A 17,241-nucleotide genomic window follows, 5' to 3' on the forward strand; every position below is an offset into this window, starting at 1 on the left:
GTCACTTATATTCTAAGGTTTTTAATTTTTATTTTGAAACGAATATCATCGAGAAGTTGACCGAGCAACGTAAATCGATGCCCGTTTGATCGATACCAATGTCGCGTACAAGATACAGTCACCATAGAAACGAAACATTTATGGTCAATGTCGCAGCAGAAATTGCAGCGTATTTTCACTGTGTTCTGTGAAGATTATGCTTTGCTGTTCGGGAGCATTATGATACGTTCATAAATCGATTGAGCCGCTCATAATCCAAAATGATCGAAACGCCGTGCATATGCAAAGAAAAAAAGGAGGATGCGGAGGGAGAGGAAATTTCTTTCGGTCCACGCACCGATGACATTTATCGAACCTGTAATCTTCCAACACGATTTATGTACCCACGTAAGTTTGTATAATTTATTAACGTGACGTTTTTCATATTTAACAAGTGACATGGTCTTAATTGTACAGCCAGATTGGTTCTCCACACATCAATCGATATTTTTAATCTTATTTTATTCTTTTACGAAAATGTTTCTCTTAAACGTTTTATGAAGTTCGTTGAATTGGTTCGGAGATTGATTTCGCGTGTCGTGAAAACATCTCATTTCGCGGTAGACTACACGACAAGAAGTTCTTCGTACTAAAACGATAACGTTCTGCTATTAATAAGTCAGTGTTGACGATCGGTACATTCGTCGAAGCTTATCGGTAATACAGACATTTTTGCACATGTCACAGGAACCTTTCACAAGATAGGTCTTGCTTAAAATATACGCAATTCCGTCACTTCATGTATTTTCCGTTTAAGAGATTAACTTCGTTTCGCGATAAAAGAAAAAAGATGATTTGAAATACATATATCTACGCTCAAGTTCACTTGTAAACGTCCATGTTTCTCAGATACGTTTCTTTTGCCATAAGAGTGAAGCGTGTATCTGACGCTCTCGGATATTAAAAACGTCGCTTTAATATTTTCATTTGGAAATTATCTGTTTAAAATAAGAACACGTTCGTCTCTGGTTCGAATATTCATTTCGCGAAACATCGGCGTAACACTGTGAACGCTAGATTCAAAATTCTATAGCGTCGTGTTTCTCGGTGTCTCGAACAATGCGAAACGATCCTGCAGGAAAATAACTTGCCCGACGCGAAACCTCGAATTACGAGATTGCGGGAGACGGTGAATAAATGTGTCCTTTGAAATCCCAGCCATGCTTCCAGAACAGCGACAAAGAACAGTTTTCATAGACGCGAAACGAACACATAACGTTGCATCGATAAAAATGCAGGCAGGGTTCCCGTGAAGGGTCCTTATCTCTCTAAAACTCCGTGGAAATTATGAATTTGAATATCAGCTACGAAGAAACAGCTACTTTGGACCGATGTGCAAACGTTGATTTCAATAAAATTGAATTTCAAGATGAAACGTTGCTATGTAACCGTATCATCCGCGGTCACAGAGCCACTGTTAAAGCGGACAACCGCGGGGCGTGTGTTTAAAATGAATAAAACATCCAATTTCCGCGGAACTGAACTTCATCGTCGAGTTATACTGTACACGGTATGGCTGATATATTTGTCCAATCGTATCTGACGAACGGTAACCGTCGGTTTGTTCCCTTGGCTGCACATCGAAACTCTGCTCTTCCACGCGTTCAGTGCGTATCCAGCATCTGAGCACACCATGTGCTTCCTCTTGCTCGTTTATCTCCTCTTATCGGTCACCACTCAAGACGTTCGCGCGGAGGAAATCGACTGCCAAGTTTATAACCATCTTTACGTTTGTCTGGCCAACGGCGTGTTATACAGTGTCGCGTTCGAGGATGTCAACGCGGTGCAGACGATCGAGGACATAGAACTACACCTGGAGGGTCTTGGGATCATCGACATAGCCAAGGACGCTTTTCTCGAAGTCAGCAACTCGTCCGCCTTGTACATTCGTGATAACCAGTTGTCTACAATTTTTAGACACTATTTCGTTGGTTTGGACCAACTGACGTATTTGGATCTGAAGAATAACAGTATAGCCGAGATAGAAGACGGTGCCTTTGCCAAATTGCACAGTCTAGAAACGTTGCTGCTGGATAACAATAATATTACTGCGTTTCGACCTGGAATGTGGAAGGGTCTCGCCGATCTTCGTGAATTGTATGCCACAAATAACAATATTGCCTTGAAGAGAAACATATTCAGAGGACTTCGACACCTGGAAACTTTGGCGTTGGATTGTAACGGGATCACGGAGGTACCTATTGGAGCGTTTAATGGACTGCCTCACATCGATCTCCTCTATCTGTCGAGAAACAAAATTTCGTCCCTGCAACCCGAGGTTTTTCGTGGTCTTGGTGAAATCAACGAACTAGACCTGGGACGAAATCGATTGAAAAACGTGTCTGGAGGAATTTTCCGACATCTGAAAAACTTAAATTCTCTGTGGCTCAACGGGAATCAAATTGTCATGCTGAAGGGGGACGCTTTCGATGGATTGGATAATTTGTTACTTCTGTTCTTGAACAGCAACGAACTCCGTTTTGTGGACATGTCCGCTTTCGTCAAGATGAAGAACGTTACCACTGACCCAGGCTTCAAGATTGCCGGGGCGACTATTGATAATGTTTCCAAAGTGCAAGGACGATTTCAGTGCAGCAACGTCGAATATCAGCTGCCCTACGAGTGCACAGAGATCGAGTCTCAAGTTCATTAAAATACGGTTTACAGAGTGAACAGTGTTGCTTCGATATGGAAACGCGAATCTGTATTCGAAACGTCGTTTGACAAATTTTTAGTTATATAGGATATGCTTGTTAACGATGATTTATGTAAAGTATTGGAAAATATACTAATACAACGAAACAGAGACGTTACACTGTATTAATCTATTTAGGGGTAAAGTACAAGTTTATCCGATAAAAGTCGTTTTTCCAGGCGTGTTCAAAGGATACCGACAGGACGAGAGTCCGCCTCCGCATCCTTGTTACAGGAGCACGTCGATGGATTACGGATGGTACGCACCGACGATTCACACCGTGCCCACCTCTTATTATCCACGAAATACTTGTTTCAGCGACAACCAGGCCCGTGGTGGCATGTACCGTAATTGCTCGCTCAATACGGAACTGGATAAAAGCATAGTTTAATTTTTTTGCACATCCTCTTTAACCATAATTTTTTTCAATTTGTTTAGGTCACACTATCTTTTGTAAAGTAAATCGTAGTTTAATATCGATGGTGTACTATACATAATGTATCCAATAAATTTAAAAAATGTGAAGCTTGTGCATTGAAAGGCGCTAAAAATTAAATCATATTTGATATTTAAGAAAGTATAATTTGATACTTCAAGTCTTTATATCTAGAAATTATTTTGGTAATTTTTATATTTAAAAAATATTTCAAAATTAATTGGTGATGAGGTTGTGAGATTGACGACAGTCAGAAGTATAATATTTTATTTTGTTTTTATTGTTACAGTTTAGCTTGACGTATCGCAGTAATCGTATTTCGATGAGAACCTAGTCGGGCTACGCAGAATTACACGGTGTCCCGAAATCTAGCACAGAATCGAAAGTCGTTCTTCTTCTCATATGATCCCGACTACTGGGATTTATCGTTCACGTACTTGTTTTCACTAACGTTTGTCTTCGTTACAGCTTCATTTAGGATTTAGTAATCAGGGCCTGAAAGTTATTCTGTGTTACTCGACCTCGGAAGTAATTACGACATTTTATAATTTTTAAGTGCATGTCATTCATCCATTACGCTGCTATGACTATCATAGAAGTAATTATAACTTCAACACATATATATATATAAGAGTTTTTAATACTTTTAAAATAATGTCTTAACAACTATATGACGACTTCGAAAATGTTTTTGACTACGTTTCACAGTCCAATATGGCAATATTCTTTATTTTCTATTGGAATGCAATGGATGAATACACGATTCTAGTTGAAGAAACTCTGTAACGTATATCCATATTCGTTTGTTAACAGGCCACGTCGATCGTCTTACGGAGACACCATAAAGATATTCCATGTTTGATAGTACGACATGAAACCAGTATAGTCAGAAATAATCACAATAATCAGAAACGCGACAGTTTATTCTTCCTCACGTGGCCCCTTTAATTCATTCTTATTCAGTCATATGTAACTTTGTTTTTCGAAAAATTCCTCTATTCGGTGTTTCATTCGTTGAAAAATTTTCCATAATTGCGTCATATATCAAAACTCTTTCAGCGGTTTCGTACGAAGAAACGCGCAAAAAAGAACGACGCAGAATCAGTATAAAATCTTTCCAGATCAATCGAATCAGTTGACGATAAGAGTCGTGGGGCACGTTAAAGCGTCGATCGAAATTTTACACGAAGTTAGCACAAAACATCGGCCCGTCGGTATCGCAAACGAAGTTCGCAAAATACACTGAATTTAATATAATATTCACCAGTACCTTTCGCTCCGTTTGGTATGCGTTTGCCATTCGTGTCGTCGCCATAAACATTTTTTTCGTTTTATCGCGACAAACACGATGTCACGATTACGAAGACACTTGACCCCTAATGAAAATTTGATTAAGGCCATGAAATGATCACCGAGCGTCGAGTGTCGTTTGCCATCGCGAGGAAGACTCTCTTGATGTTCCATGAAACGGCGTGCTCGTTACCTATCGACCACCCCAGGTTATCATGAGATCCCTCGGTGAAAAGGGCCGTTGCACTTCCATTACTCACGGATAGTGAATAGAAAACAGTCGAGAAGGTTTTCGTGGTATCTCAAGAAGCTTAGAGGAACGATCTTGTTAGGCTTTCGTCCGTAAATACCTTTTAACGTTGAACCAATGGGCAGGGATCGGTAACGAGCGCTCGACGTGTGCCCCAAGACCGATACCTCTTTACATATGTCCTTGAGTATCTATACACAAACCTATACATTGTACTACTTGTTATTTTTTCCCGTATTTTTTCAATGTATTGCACTTATGTGGTACGCTTACTTGGATTAGAACTACCCCCATTTACTTTGATGATGAATCCTTAACAGCTAAAACGATGACAGATAGAACTCGCATTTTACTCGCATTTTTAATTTTTAAACATTCCTTCTTTCCTTCTTCTCTTATACTTGGCGGTTAGATAAAGGTAATAAATGGTCGTACGATCGGAGAACTCGTAATAATCGTGTTCAATTCGAGCGATCATCGCGGCGAGACGCCGCGTCGTGATCGCTGCCCACTCGACCGCGATGATTCGTTGTTCACTTGATATCTTATAATCACACGCTTAAAACACCCGTCATCAATATTAAGCGGTCTTGACTATGAGCACGGGAGAAAAATAAGTGAGCAAACGCGATCGACGACGAGGCGACCGCGAACAGTACGCACGATCCAACGATCGAGGTCGATCGTTCAGTAAAGCGACGATTCTTTAGTGAAATAATCAACGAATGAATTGCAAAGATCTCGATAGTTGGATCGCGCGCTGTCTTAGAGGAATGTTCCAAATGATTTCGCGACGCATCTAGGATACGTGCACCGCGAAAGAGAACATCGAGATTAATAGGTACTAACTTGCTACTCTCTCACATTTGTCTCGTTCGAGAAGGGTGAACGCTCGTGGCGCGTTACTCTACTCGTGATACCTTGTATTGTCATACAATTGATATCGAATATCGGCAATAACAATGGTACGTCCTGTGCTACGGTGACTCTAGTCGAAGATTCGGTATAAATTAATCGACGATAAGAGGCGCCGGTCCATTTCCCGAGCGAAATGTAGCGCTAGTCGCACGAGAACGTTCCATTTTCATTCTTTTTCTTCTTTTTTTCTTCTGTAACTGTATTCGCTTTTCTTTTCGGGTTACAATAGCATTCTGATCGATTTACAATTAATTAGACCTGAAGCACCCTTACATTTTACAACGTCGTTTAATACATTCCTAGAATAATAGACATAGAATGTTATGTTGTTTATGTAATAATGTTATGTGTATATATAATATGTCGTGTTTATATATTCATGTGTTGAGAATACGAGTGTTAAGTAATTATAATACATGTGAATTTTTTTTATACGTGAGGAAATAGTCATGCATGCCTCACTGCTCTTCTGGGAAGCGGCAGAGTAGTGTCGGACTTACCGACTAAAACTCCACGGTGGCACACCTGACGCTCAACAGGGGTGCCCCGGGATCTCCTTATATTCTTGCAACGTTTTTTTTCCTTTTTTTATACGTGAGGAAATAGTCATGGACACCTCGCAGCTCTTTTGAGAAGCAGCGGGGTAGTGTCGGACTTACCGACTAAAACCACACCGTGACCTACCTAATGCTTAATAGGAGTGCCCCGGGAATAATACATGTGACTAGCACTCATTGAAATCAAGAAGGTAACATACGGTTACATATAGAGCCTACCGTATTCTTAACTACCCTACTATAATAATCTCACCTTAACGATTGTTATTGTTAAAGCTATTATTATTACCTTAAGTTTCGTTACACATAGACATTGATTAATTATAATAAGAAGGACGAACGTTCGCGTTGATCGAGGCGAAATCCGGAAATATCGTCCAGCCGGCCAAATTCTACTCCTATGAGAAGGTTGCTTGATAATATTCACCCCTTCCACATATTCGTTGTAATTAGTCTCGTATAGTGTTTTGGTGTTTCGTTTCACGATCCGAGAAGTATCGATAAGGAACAAAGAAAATGGAAGAAAATTATTGGTGTTCGTGAACGCATCATTTAAGTCGAGTAAGGAAAAGGGACGATTCGATCGTGGCGTAACTTTTTGTTCGATTCGCAACCGAAGGAATATATTAATATAGGCATAAGTGAACCTATATAGACAAGAATATTGCGACATGATTTGAACTCCAAGTCACTAGAAAGAAAATTGCTAAAAGAAGAGAAAGTAACGAGGCACTAAATTGACAGCGAACGCCATGAGTTAAGATCGCAAATTCGACTGGCGCACGACAGGATTTGGCCCCGATTTTTTGCATCGAACGCTCGATATTTTTCGATACTCGGCGAGATGATTAGAATTGTCACTTGCCATATTCTACAGTGTAACTCTAGGCTATTCGATCGAATGCATTTCGAAGCTTCGTCACATGATCTTACGGTGATTCAAGCACCATGAAAAAAGCTACGAAGCAACGATAGTAACACAAAATTACACTACCGCTGCGTTATCATCGAGCCTGGCCTGTCTTCTCGTTCTCTTTTTTCCGTTTTTTTTTTTTCATTTTTAATTATTTTTCTGTTGGAGCTTACCTTATACGATGTTGTAATCCAAGACATCTAAATTAGTTCCACGACCTTGAAAGTATTTCTAAGAATGGTAAATCTTAACTAACAACGGTATTACAGTGATGCAAGGATTCTAAGTAAGATTAGCCTAGTAGTAATATTATTACTTCCGGCAAAAAGGAAACAGAGATTGAAAGACGAAAATTTTGCGCAAAAAAGCACTGTGCTTTTTTTTAAACTAGACTCGAATTTACAAAGCGATGCGAGTCTTCGTATGGAATAAAGAATCTATTAGCGTGCCAAATTAAGCTGACACGTGGTTGCGACGAAATCAAATGTAGTATGGACACATAAACACGTTTAAAACTAATGGGAAGATGTAACAGTGCTGCTCACTACATCACACGGGCACTAGAACAAATTACAATGTCGTCGATCAAAGATTCTTATAAGATCAAGCAGCGTGAAATGCCTAACAATGTGATTTCTGTGTTCTGTTTGGTGTTCTGTTTGATTTGATCATCTGTTCGATTTTAACGAATAACTAATTATTTTCAAATTATATCTGTAAATTTAAAAGTCTAAACGACTAAAACTAAATTAAACATTAACTCGTTTCAAGCAAATATTGTCAATGTCAACGAAATGATTGATATGCTTGTAAGAATTGACGTTAAATCGACAAATATGCGATTAACACATCTGTACAAAACACTGTAACGTTGTATAAAGAAGTTCTCTCGAATAGTTACAAATGTAGATGATCGTTTTGCGGATTCGATTCCGCAAGTTCTATCCTTAAAGGGATAATCGCCGTGATTTTTCCGAAAAAGCGTGCTTGCTAAGTGACTAGTCGTTGTAGGTATCGAAGTCAATGCCGTTAATTCGTCTAGGCTGCAACAACACTTGAACCCAACTGCCTCTTCTATCTCATCTTTTTCTATCCTACCTTGTGCTTAGACTTGCACCCCTGAGATATTCGTTATCTTTAACCGCGTCTACGTATCAGTACAGATTCTGTATCGGATCGAATGCATCCATCTTAACAAATCTATCAAGCTTTCGCATTTCGCTTCTTCTCGTGCGTCGTGGCGTCAGCTCTGAAAGTCAGTCTCAGCAGCAGCTTTCGTTCCTCGAGGATAATTTTTGTACTTTATCGGGCAACTACAACTTTTTCAGTTGCGAAGAGTTTTTGAACTAAATCCCGAAATTAGACAGCCTTTTATAACGTTAATTCCAGAAGCTTCTGCTCTATTCTCTCACTGTTCTATTCATTCTAAACACTCTTTAAGACTATTTTCTTTCTCTACGTGTCATTGCCTATCGTAATAATGAATAATTTTTAAATAAGAATTAAGCGTGAAAGAACGTGAATCTAAATGCACTAAATCGTGAACGGTGAGGAACGAAAAAGAATAAAGTCGTAGTATCGAGCTACCGCAAATATCGACGAACGATAATAGGTTCGCTTGTCCGATCGATTGATGTTTCGAGTGATACCAACGTCTTCGTTCGCTGTTGATCATACTTTGGACGGTGTACCTGCACTTATCCACGGTATCGAGGTGCCTGATGAATCAATAAGCAGCTCGTTAAAGATGATCATGCGGAAAGGTAAAATGATGCACGCGTTTAGTGTATAAAAAGTACAAACAACAGAGAGATTCTCATGGTTAAGTGCATAGTAAAAAGTGCACGTTGACACGCACTTCGACTACTTCGAATGGGCAAGAAACGTGACAAGAAGGGCACTTAAGTATTCAAGGCACTTCAAAAACCAAACCATTGGACGTCTATTACTTGGAAATTAACTCGTAACCGTTTGTAACCATTTGTGACACTATGTAACCATTTGTAACACTATGTAACCGTTTGTAACATTATGTAACCGTTTGTAATCGTTTAAATTCGTGTACCATGTATCTTCTAACAAATGACTAATGTATTAATTTACATCTATATACACACACAGGAATATCGATCAATTAGTCGTGCAATAGAGAATTGATCAAGTTCACGTCTTTGCGTTCATTTACTTGATATTCCTAAATTCGATAAAGCAATGTGTTGATAATAGGAGACAATAAATCAGAACGAGAGGAGGCAATACATTCCTTTTACGATTCTATGCGTTCCTCTACTATATTCTTGCAACTTTTTTTTTATACGTAAGGGAATAGTCATAGACACCCCGCCGCTCTTCCGTGCAGCGGTGGGGCAGTGTCAGATTTATCGACAAAAACGCCAGGGTTGCCCCGGGGTTGTATTCGAACCGCTATGTAACGGAACAAACTACACTTTTTTCTTTATATGTGAGGAAATCGTCATGGACACCTTGCCGCTCTTCTGGGAAGCGGCGGGGTAGTGTCGGACTTACCGACTAAAGCTCCACGGTGGCCTGCCTGACGCTCACCAGCGGTACACTGGGACCTCCTTATATTCTTGCAACATTTTTTTTTTTATACGTGAGGAAATAGTCATAGATACCCCGCCGCTCTTCCGTGGAACGGCGGGATAGTGCCGGATATATCGACTAAAACTCCACGATGGCTAGGCTGACGTTCAACAGGGATGCCCCGGGATCTCCTTATATTCTTGCAATTAACGTAGGTTTAAGTAAAATTAATTTTCCGAAGTCCCTCTTTGACAAAAGTCGCATAATCGAAATGTGAAATTAAATTAGAACAGAATATTAAACGGCCGAACTTATTATAGTTCTTTTCAAAGCTGACACCACGAGGTCTATCTTTCGTCGTAATGCATTTATCAGCTCTTACGCTAAGATAAATTGAGATCATTTGGACAATTGTAGTAAAAATAAAGGACGCATATTCTGAAGTTAAAGACATCAACGCAGGGGTACCGTAAAGAAGCGTCTTAGAACCAATATTATACATACTATACACGGCCAACGTACCAATAACTATCAACAGCAAAATACTGATATTCGCGGACGACACGGCTGTACTAGTCAGGCACACTAATCCAGAAACAGCAGTCACGTTACTACAAGAGCATATCACAAAAATAGAAAAATGGATACAAAATAAATAAATAAAAGCAAACCTCAGTAAATGCAACCATATTACATTTACACTAAGAAAACGGAAACCACCAAATATTCAATTGAATGGCACGCACATAACACGAACAAGCCAAGTTAAATACCTAGGACTCCACTTAGACACACAACTTACATGGAAGCAACATACTGCCTAACCAATCGAAACTCTAAAATCAGCATGGAAAATAAACTAAAAATTTACAAAACGATAATGAAATCAATTTGGGCGTACGAAATACCACTATGGGGAACAGCAGCAATGAACCACATAAATAAACTAGAGTCGCTAGAATCGAAGATACTCAGAACAATAGTCAACACCCCATGGTATGTCAGAAACGAGGATATACGCAAAGACTTAAAAATACCAACGGTCAAGGAAGAAATCGGTAGGTACGCAAAAAAAATACAAGAGAAGAACGGCAACACATCCAAACCAGCTAGCTGCTGAAGCGAGCAAAACTTTCATAAAAAGAAGACTAAAGAGAAAACACTCCACTGACCTCACTAAAGAAATAAAATAGACAAACTTGAAGATGGTATCCCGCTGGGGATAGCCATCCACATGTTATTTAGCAGTAAAGCTAAAAAAATTTACCGAATATCCAGCTGGACAAATTGTAAAGTACAAATTAAATAATAAAAAAAAAAAAAGAAAAATTTGGACAAAGACGTTTCGTTCTCTCTTCTCGCTTTCGTCGATTGGTTTTTACTTCGCAAATCCAGATCCTTCTCCAGCGGGTACTGAATCAAAGGAGCTTCAATAGAATCAAGTTAACTCAGGCAAGCAAACACGATTATATTTGCAGATCATCAAAAGGTTGCTTGGTGTGCTTCGGATTTTCTGCACGATCGCAAAGAATCGCGATTTACTGAATGCCCATGTTTTTTTTTAATCATTCTCGCGGCAACTAGCGGCCGCTTCCCTTTCGCTTCCCGTTCCTAGTTCACAAACCCGTTTATTACATTTTGATTTCATCGGTAATTGTTCTTAAAGCCTACGGAGCAACGAACATCTCTTTTTTCATGAATTTTCAGCAAGCGTGCCAAGTCGCCTTGTGCAAATCCTTTTTTCCTTTACAAATGACCTACAAATGCGTGAAAATTTAGGAAAAAGAAACAGTTCGTTATCGGAATGCAGGACAGTTTTCAACATCGAGATGCTCAATACTATTCGAGACAATGAATTTTGAATAATCCAAATCGAAAGGTCGCCGGCCGAGGAATTACACTTTTTGCAGGCCGAAACGTATCATTGTTCAAGAACCGGCGACTCTGCAGAAGAATTTTTTTCATTTCTCCCTCACCATAAGTCCCGTTTATTAGACCAAACGTTTGCGTTGTTCACATGCACGATGTCAAAGTACTGCCCGTGTCTCGAAATCCTAATGACTATTTGTGCGCTTAAGATACAGACTGGTCGATCTTGTTCTTCCATTGGCCCGACATTGAGTGCCGGACGATCGATCCGAAGTCTTCTCTAGCCAAATGTTCAGTATAATGCCCGAATCTCCTCTTTTTTGTTTTCCTCAATCATTTTGAATGACGTCGGCTTACAAATACTTTTTAATAATTTTACAAATATGTATTTTACTGCAGGACTTCCATCAGCCATTTAAATTTATAACTCATCTTCCATTTTTTCCTCTCTCCAGCTTTCTTGTTCTTTTCATTCCGCATCATTCCCGTTCCCTCGCCTTTAGACAATGCTATAATCGAAAGTTAAGCCTAAAAAGTGGACGCCTGAAGTAAAGTCGGATGAGGAGATGACAGGGGCCTATGGTACTGTTGCCTGTTGGAATCGAAAAACCAAGTGGCGGCGTTCCCCGTAAACGAGACGAGTATGCAGAACGGATACGTCGATGGTAACGAAACATAACTGGACACTTGGAAAAGTATTCATTCTTTTACTATTTTAACCTGAGAGAATTTTCCCTAGCCACTATGTAAATGCTGAATACATCGAATACATAGAATCTACATTACGATTTTTTTATTTTTTTACTTTTTAATATACATAAACGACCACGACTCTTTCTTTAAATCCCCCATTAATTTTTACTTACCCTCCCCTTATCGAAAATACGTAGTTAATATTTGAATAGCAACCGATGCGTTGAATACGCGATATCGATTAATAATCAAGTACAAAGCAATAGCAACGCGATTAGCAAGAATTCTAGAAGAATAAATTTCCAACGATATTTTATTTCGCTCAACGTAATCGAATGGCAAGAAATGGATGAACTATTGAACTGATAAAAAACGAAAAGTTAAGTTATGTTTATGTTTATACACATCGCCGTGGACCGTTAGCAAAATTTACATTGTTATATGGCGTCCAGTGTGGGACGCGAGCGTCATTTAGATGAGCTTGATGATCTACAAATATATCGACTATATTATATATTCCTTTCCAGTACATTTTCATATTCGACAAATTAATTTAAATACATCTTGTAACTGTTTAACAAAAATCCTATAATTGCAAAATTACTCCTATACATGACTGATAATGAAGAAGCTATATAAAAAAATACGATGTTTCATTAAAAATATTAACTAATTCATTTACATTTTAAATACTTTTTTTTCACTAACTTAAATTTGATAATAATCCTAAAATGATCTCCTTTGCTCCAGTACACTTTCGTTCGAAAAATTTACATGTCTCCAAAAATTCCTGCAAACGTTTTCCGAAGGTTCTTCATGGTGTCTTCGGTGTCTTCGCTCTGAGATTGGCTGCCTTGTCTGTGGAAAGGTACTCTCGATGTTGGAACATCTTCTTGGCGTCGACCAACCGATGGAGCGCTGCTCACTGTACTCGATTGCGATGCTGCAGATAAATAAATAAATATTTCGATGTTTTAGTTATTCTTGTTTCAATTATACTTCAATAATTGTAAACCAAATTCATAGTTCTTACAAACCTTGAGAATCGCGTCGTTGCAGTTGATGGTGGCTATCAGAACTAGTTACATCACCCGCCATTGCTGTCGTGGAGCCCATAGAACCTAAGCTTCCTATGCTAGCCATGGACCCCATGCTTCCATGCGATCCTAGCGGAGCTGTTGGTGGCACAGTGCGATCTTCTACAGGACTCGTTGCCTGACTGGAGCCAGACATCGATCCTCTGGATGTCGTTTTCGTCAACACGCTTGGAGGTCGACAACATGCCTATTGGAAAAAGTAATACATCATATGATAAAAATTTGTCGACTTATTAATTTTTATGATTTATAGTGGCTAAAAGTGGTATTGACACATTATTGTATTTATTATAATTAGACCATGGATTTTTATGTAAATTAATATTTTTTAAAATACGATTAAGAAAATCGAATCTGTACAGAAAATTGCTTTACCAATTATTGCAGAAAGTACTCTATTTTAGATATTTTGTATATCTTTTTCATACTATGTGCATTTTGTGCAGTTTTGCAATTTAAAATGTTCTATAAATATATACAAACCCGCAGTCTGATTATAACATTTACATACCAATTAGTTTAGTTTAAGTATATTAAATTTTATATTAAGTATATTAAATTGTCACTTTTTACCTGCATTTTCGCGGTGACGAGGTCTGCAATGTGACGACGGTCTTCCTCTTGTGAGTCTCCCATTAACGACAGCGCGCTATCATTCACCTCGATTATGTATTCTCGACCATCCTTCCCGACCAACAGCTCGATCGCACAGATATCCAATCCACCGAACAATTGGGCCACGTGATCAACCCAGGTGCGATGTCTTTCGCTCACGGCTAATTGCTCCAACATCGCCGAACCGGTGTTAGACTTCCAGTTTCCGCTTATGCTCTTCCGCCTGAGAGGAACGTCGACGATCGTGGTTGTTAATTAAATACGTTGCTATTCTTGTCGCAATTGTCTAGTTGGTTAACCCTCGACTGATAGAAGGATGGATTAAAGTTTCGATCGTTCAAAAAGATATATTTAGAAAGGTGTAACATGACAACTTCTTGATCCTGCTTCGAGAATCGAATGACAATGTGCAGGATCCTGTATTGTTCTGTGAGTCATACAATGCGTATTACCATAAATATGCTTACATATTCAGTCACGTAAAATGTGAAAAAAATAGATAGATTTGAAACGATCCCGGCACTGGTCGTTACATAACTTACGTTTCACCTTACCAGCCGAGAGTTAAGCTACGCGTTCTAATTTCCATTTTTGTACAGTGGGGAAACCGTAGTATCCATTGACAAGCTACTCGGTAACATTTGCAACGACAGATCACGGGATCGATCTGGCAGACATTTCGCGGCACTCACATGAACGCCTTATAGTTATTGCCTATTTTCTGCACGTGAACGTCGTATTTGGTGTCGACGTACGGCTCCGACGTGCAATAGGTGTTCGCCAAAGCAGCCAAAGAGGCGAGATCTAGAAACTCTTGATTCGTCTCGGCACGGGCTTTTCCCACTCCACCGTGGGCGTGCCCGAGTTTCACCACAACCGGATAACGAGATGCACTCACCTGCAAAGACGATCAACGTTCAAAAAGAGAAAGAATTAATGGGTACACGGTGTTCGATCGCGAATCGATTGGCTTCGACTACGTCACCAAACGACTTGTCGCATAACGACAACTCTTCAAACGTTGAACTTCAAACATTCTATAATTCTGAATATATTCGATGCTTCTCGGATGCATTTTCAACGTGGTATCGAGATTTCTGCGTGGAGAATCGATTAACAATGCACGCGTATTCTGCATTCCGCTCTAATCGACGGAAACCAGTCCGAAGGGACGCCTACAGCAATATCTCGGGCTAGTCTTCAATAATCGAATACATTAACCGACATCTATGGATGAAGATCAAAGTCAGCCGATATACAGGCGGTTGATTAAACAGTCTACGATATTCGCGTGGGCCGCAAGAGATTATTAAACGATGATGCTGCGTATTCGTTGCATCCGTCAGTCGATTCGTTCGGAACGATCTTCCAGGATCGTGAAACATATCCTCTCGAGATTTATTTTTCTTACCAGAGCGAACCGGAGCATGCTAAAAATATGCGTGATATGAGATGGGTATTTCATTCGATGTTGAAATAATTTCTTTGAAACGTAAGGCCGTCAGAAGTTTGCAAACCATACGTACCAGTTTCGTTCCTGGTAATTAAGATTCACTCGAAGCTTACGATCTTCAACCACAAATTTCACCCGATTCCACGGTAATCGAGTTAGGAAAAAAGGGTGAAGGCGACATAAAATGTGAACGCTCTCTCCTGGTTATCCCGTTAGCGCAGATAACCAAGGAATTCCTTGTTAAAAGAAACAAATCGGAGCCAGCCGAGCTTAAGTGGATAACTCCACTTAAATTGAACCTTAATCTCCTTCGTCTAATTTTTCTCAGAACTTAGGACAACTTGAGGAATGTCAATCGATTCTTCGATCTATATCATTTCCCATGAAATTCTTCGTACGTTTAATAGACACAAAGTTTATTTCTTTTCAAATCTACCGCGTTCTCTCTTTCAGAATTTAAAATTTTAGTTGATCGTTCAATATTTTCTACTTTCCTCAGAATTCTTCCTTGCAAATTTCACGATATAAAACTTGTTCAGCTTTTGTTTTTACTCGCGACGTACAATAAAATTACGAGATGAGCCGTTCTCAGGCCAAAGTTAAATAACTCGACGTTACAACTTTTTTGAAATAATTTTGAAATAATAGCAAAGCATTTGATCGATGCTTATCTTATATAATTTTATCAATTTTCTCCACTTTCTGTTTCGTGGACATATGAGAGGATTTGTGGAAACAAATGGTTCAAATATTGATGGATCGTTAATTTTCTATGAAATTAGTTTGTGAAATATTTAATAGTTACAAAACGCATGGCAATTTAGGAAACTAAATGACGGAGCTATTTAAAAGCGACGTGGAAAAAGGAAGTGGTTGTTGAACGAATCGTCTCATGGGCGTACGTCCGGCCACCACAGGCTGGCTGCGCTGATTCTCCGATGGACAGTGCTCAAACCGTATCGTATCCACGTGTTTATGTCGGCACGTGGGTGTCGCAAAAGTGACTTTCTGAGCACCGCTGGACGCGTGTCCGTTCCCCCGTGGCACGAACACCAACGACGGGGATCAACGGCGAGGGACACGGAGATAAATCATTTATCGTGCTCGAGGGGACTGTCGAGGACTCCGAGGGCAGACATACACAGGGGTGTCGCCGTCGATTTTGTTCGTCGTACTTGAACGCACTAAAAATAATGCGCCGTTCATGTCCGCGAAACCAACGTTTATATCTGCTGCGAAATTTTCGGTGATAATCCATCCAAGGTTATTTGACGAGTCACACCCACTTTCGATAACGTTTGTCCGATTTTCTAATCGTTCTGCACCATCATCGACTTTTGCCCATGTTTTAAATTTAGAAACGTAAAAAATCAAATTCCGTTTTCATTAAAATATCTTATCTAATATCTCACAATTTAATTAATGTATAATTTTATTTTGGATATTTCAATGTATCTTTAGAAATGCTGATTACTGAAAAGTTAGAAACAGAGTTCTATGAATTTTGATCAACTACCATTTTGTTCAATAAAGAAAGAATACGCACGCCGCGTTTTTTTTTAAATCGTGTAACGAAAAAAGATCCTATTACTATAAACCAATCAAATCTGCATTCCTCCCGCTATCCAACATTCCAGCCACGAAGCTTATATAATGTGTGTAGCTAATCTCGTCTAAAAAGCATCATCAGACTCAAAGAAGAAACCACAAGCTATCGAATTTATGTGAATTACCGTTTATCAAGCGAATAAACATTATGGACATATATTACCAGTCTCTGTTTACCGAGCAGGCTATGGTAGGGCTCTTTGAATGCTAATAGAATCGATCTGTTCTACGTTTGCGGGCGTCTCAAAGGCAAAATATGTTTCT

The 17,241-nt window shown here is 39.3% G+C and overlaps 2 protein-coding genes across 3 annotated transcripts in view; one reads left to right on the forward strand and one right to left on the reverse strand.

Annotated features, from left to right (window-relative positions):
- Positions 1–842: 842 nt before the first annotated feature.
- Positions 843–2,847, forward strand: LOC100645340 (insulin-like growth factor-binding protein complex acid labile subunit). Its single transcript, XM_003399427.4, has one exon. The coding sequence runs from the start codon at positions 1,673–1,675 to the stop codon at positions 2,690–2,692; it is 1,020 nt and encodes a 339-aa protein (XP_003399475.1). The 5' UTR covers positions 843–1,672; the 3' UTR covers positions 2,693–2,847.
- Positions 2,848–10,985: 8,138 nt separating this feature from the next.
- LOC100648875 (synapsin) overlaps positions 10,986–17,241 on the reverse strand; it is a 39,981-nt gene continuing 33,725 nt past the window's right edge. For both annotated transcript variants that reach the window (XM_048410965.1, XM_048410964.1), the window contains exons 7-10: positions 14,609–14,814; positions 13,875–14,139; positions 13,242–13,488; positions 10,986–13,147 (exon numbers count right to left, since the gene is read on the reverse strand). In XM_048410965.1, coding sequence (XP_048266922.1) covers positions 12,975–13,147; positions 13,242–13,488; positions 13,875–14,139; positions 14,609–14,814 — 891 coding nt within the window. In that variant the 3' untranslated portion in view covers positions 10,986–12,974. The remainder of the gene's footprint in view (positions 13,148–13,241; positions 13,489–13,874; positions 14,140–14,608; positions 14,815–17,241) is intronic.

The sequence above is a fragment of the Bombus terrestris genome, chromosome 12 (assembly GCF_910591885.1).
Source record: "Bombus terrestris chromosome 12, iyBomTerr1.2, whole genome shotgun sequence".
Classification (NCBI taxonomy): domain Eukaryota; kingdom Metazoa; phylum Arthropoda; class Insecta; order Hymenoptera; family Apidae; genus Bombus; species Bombus terrestris.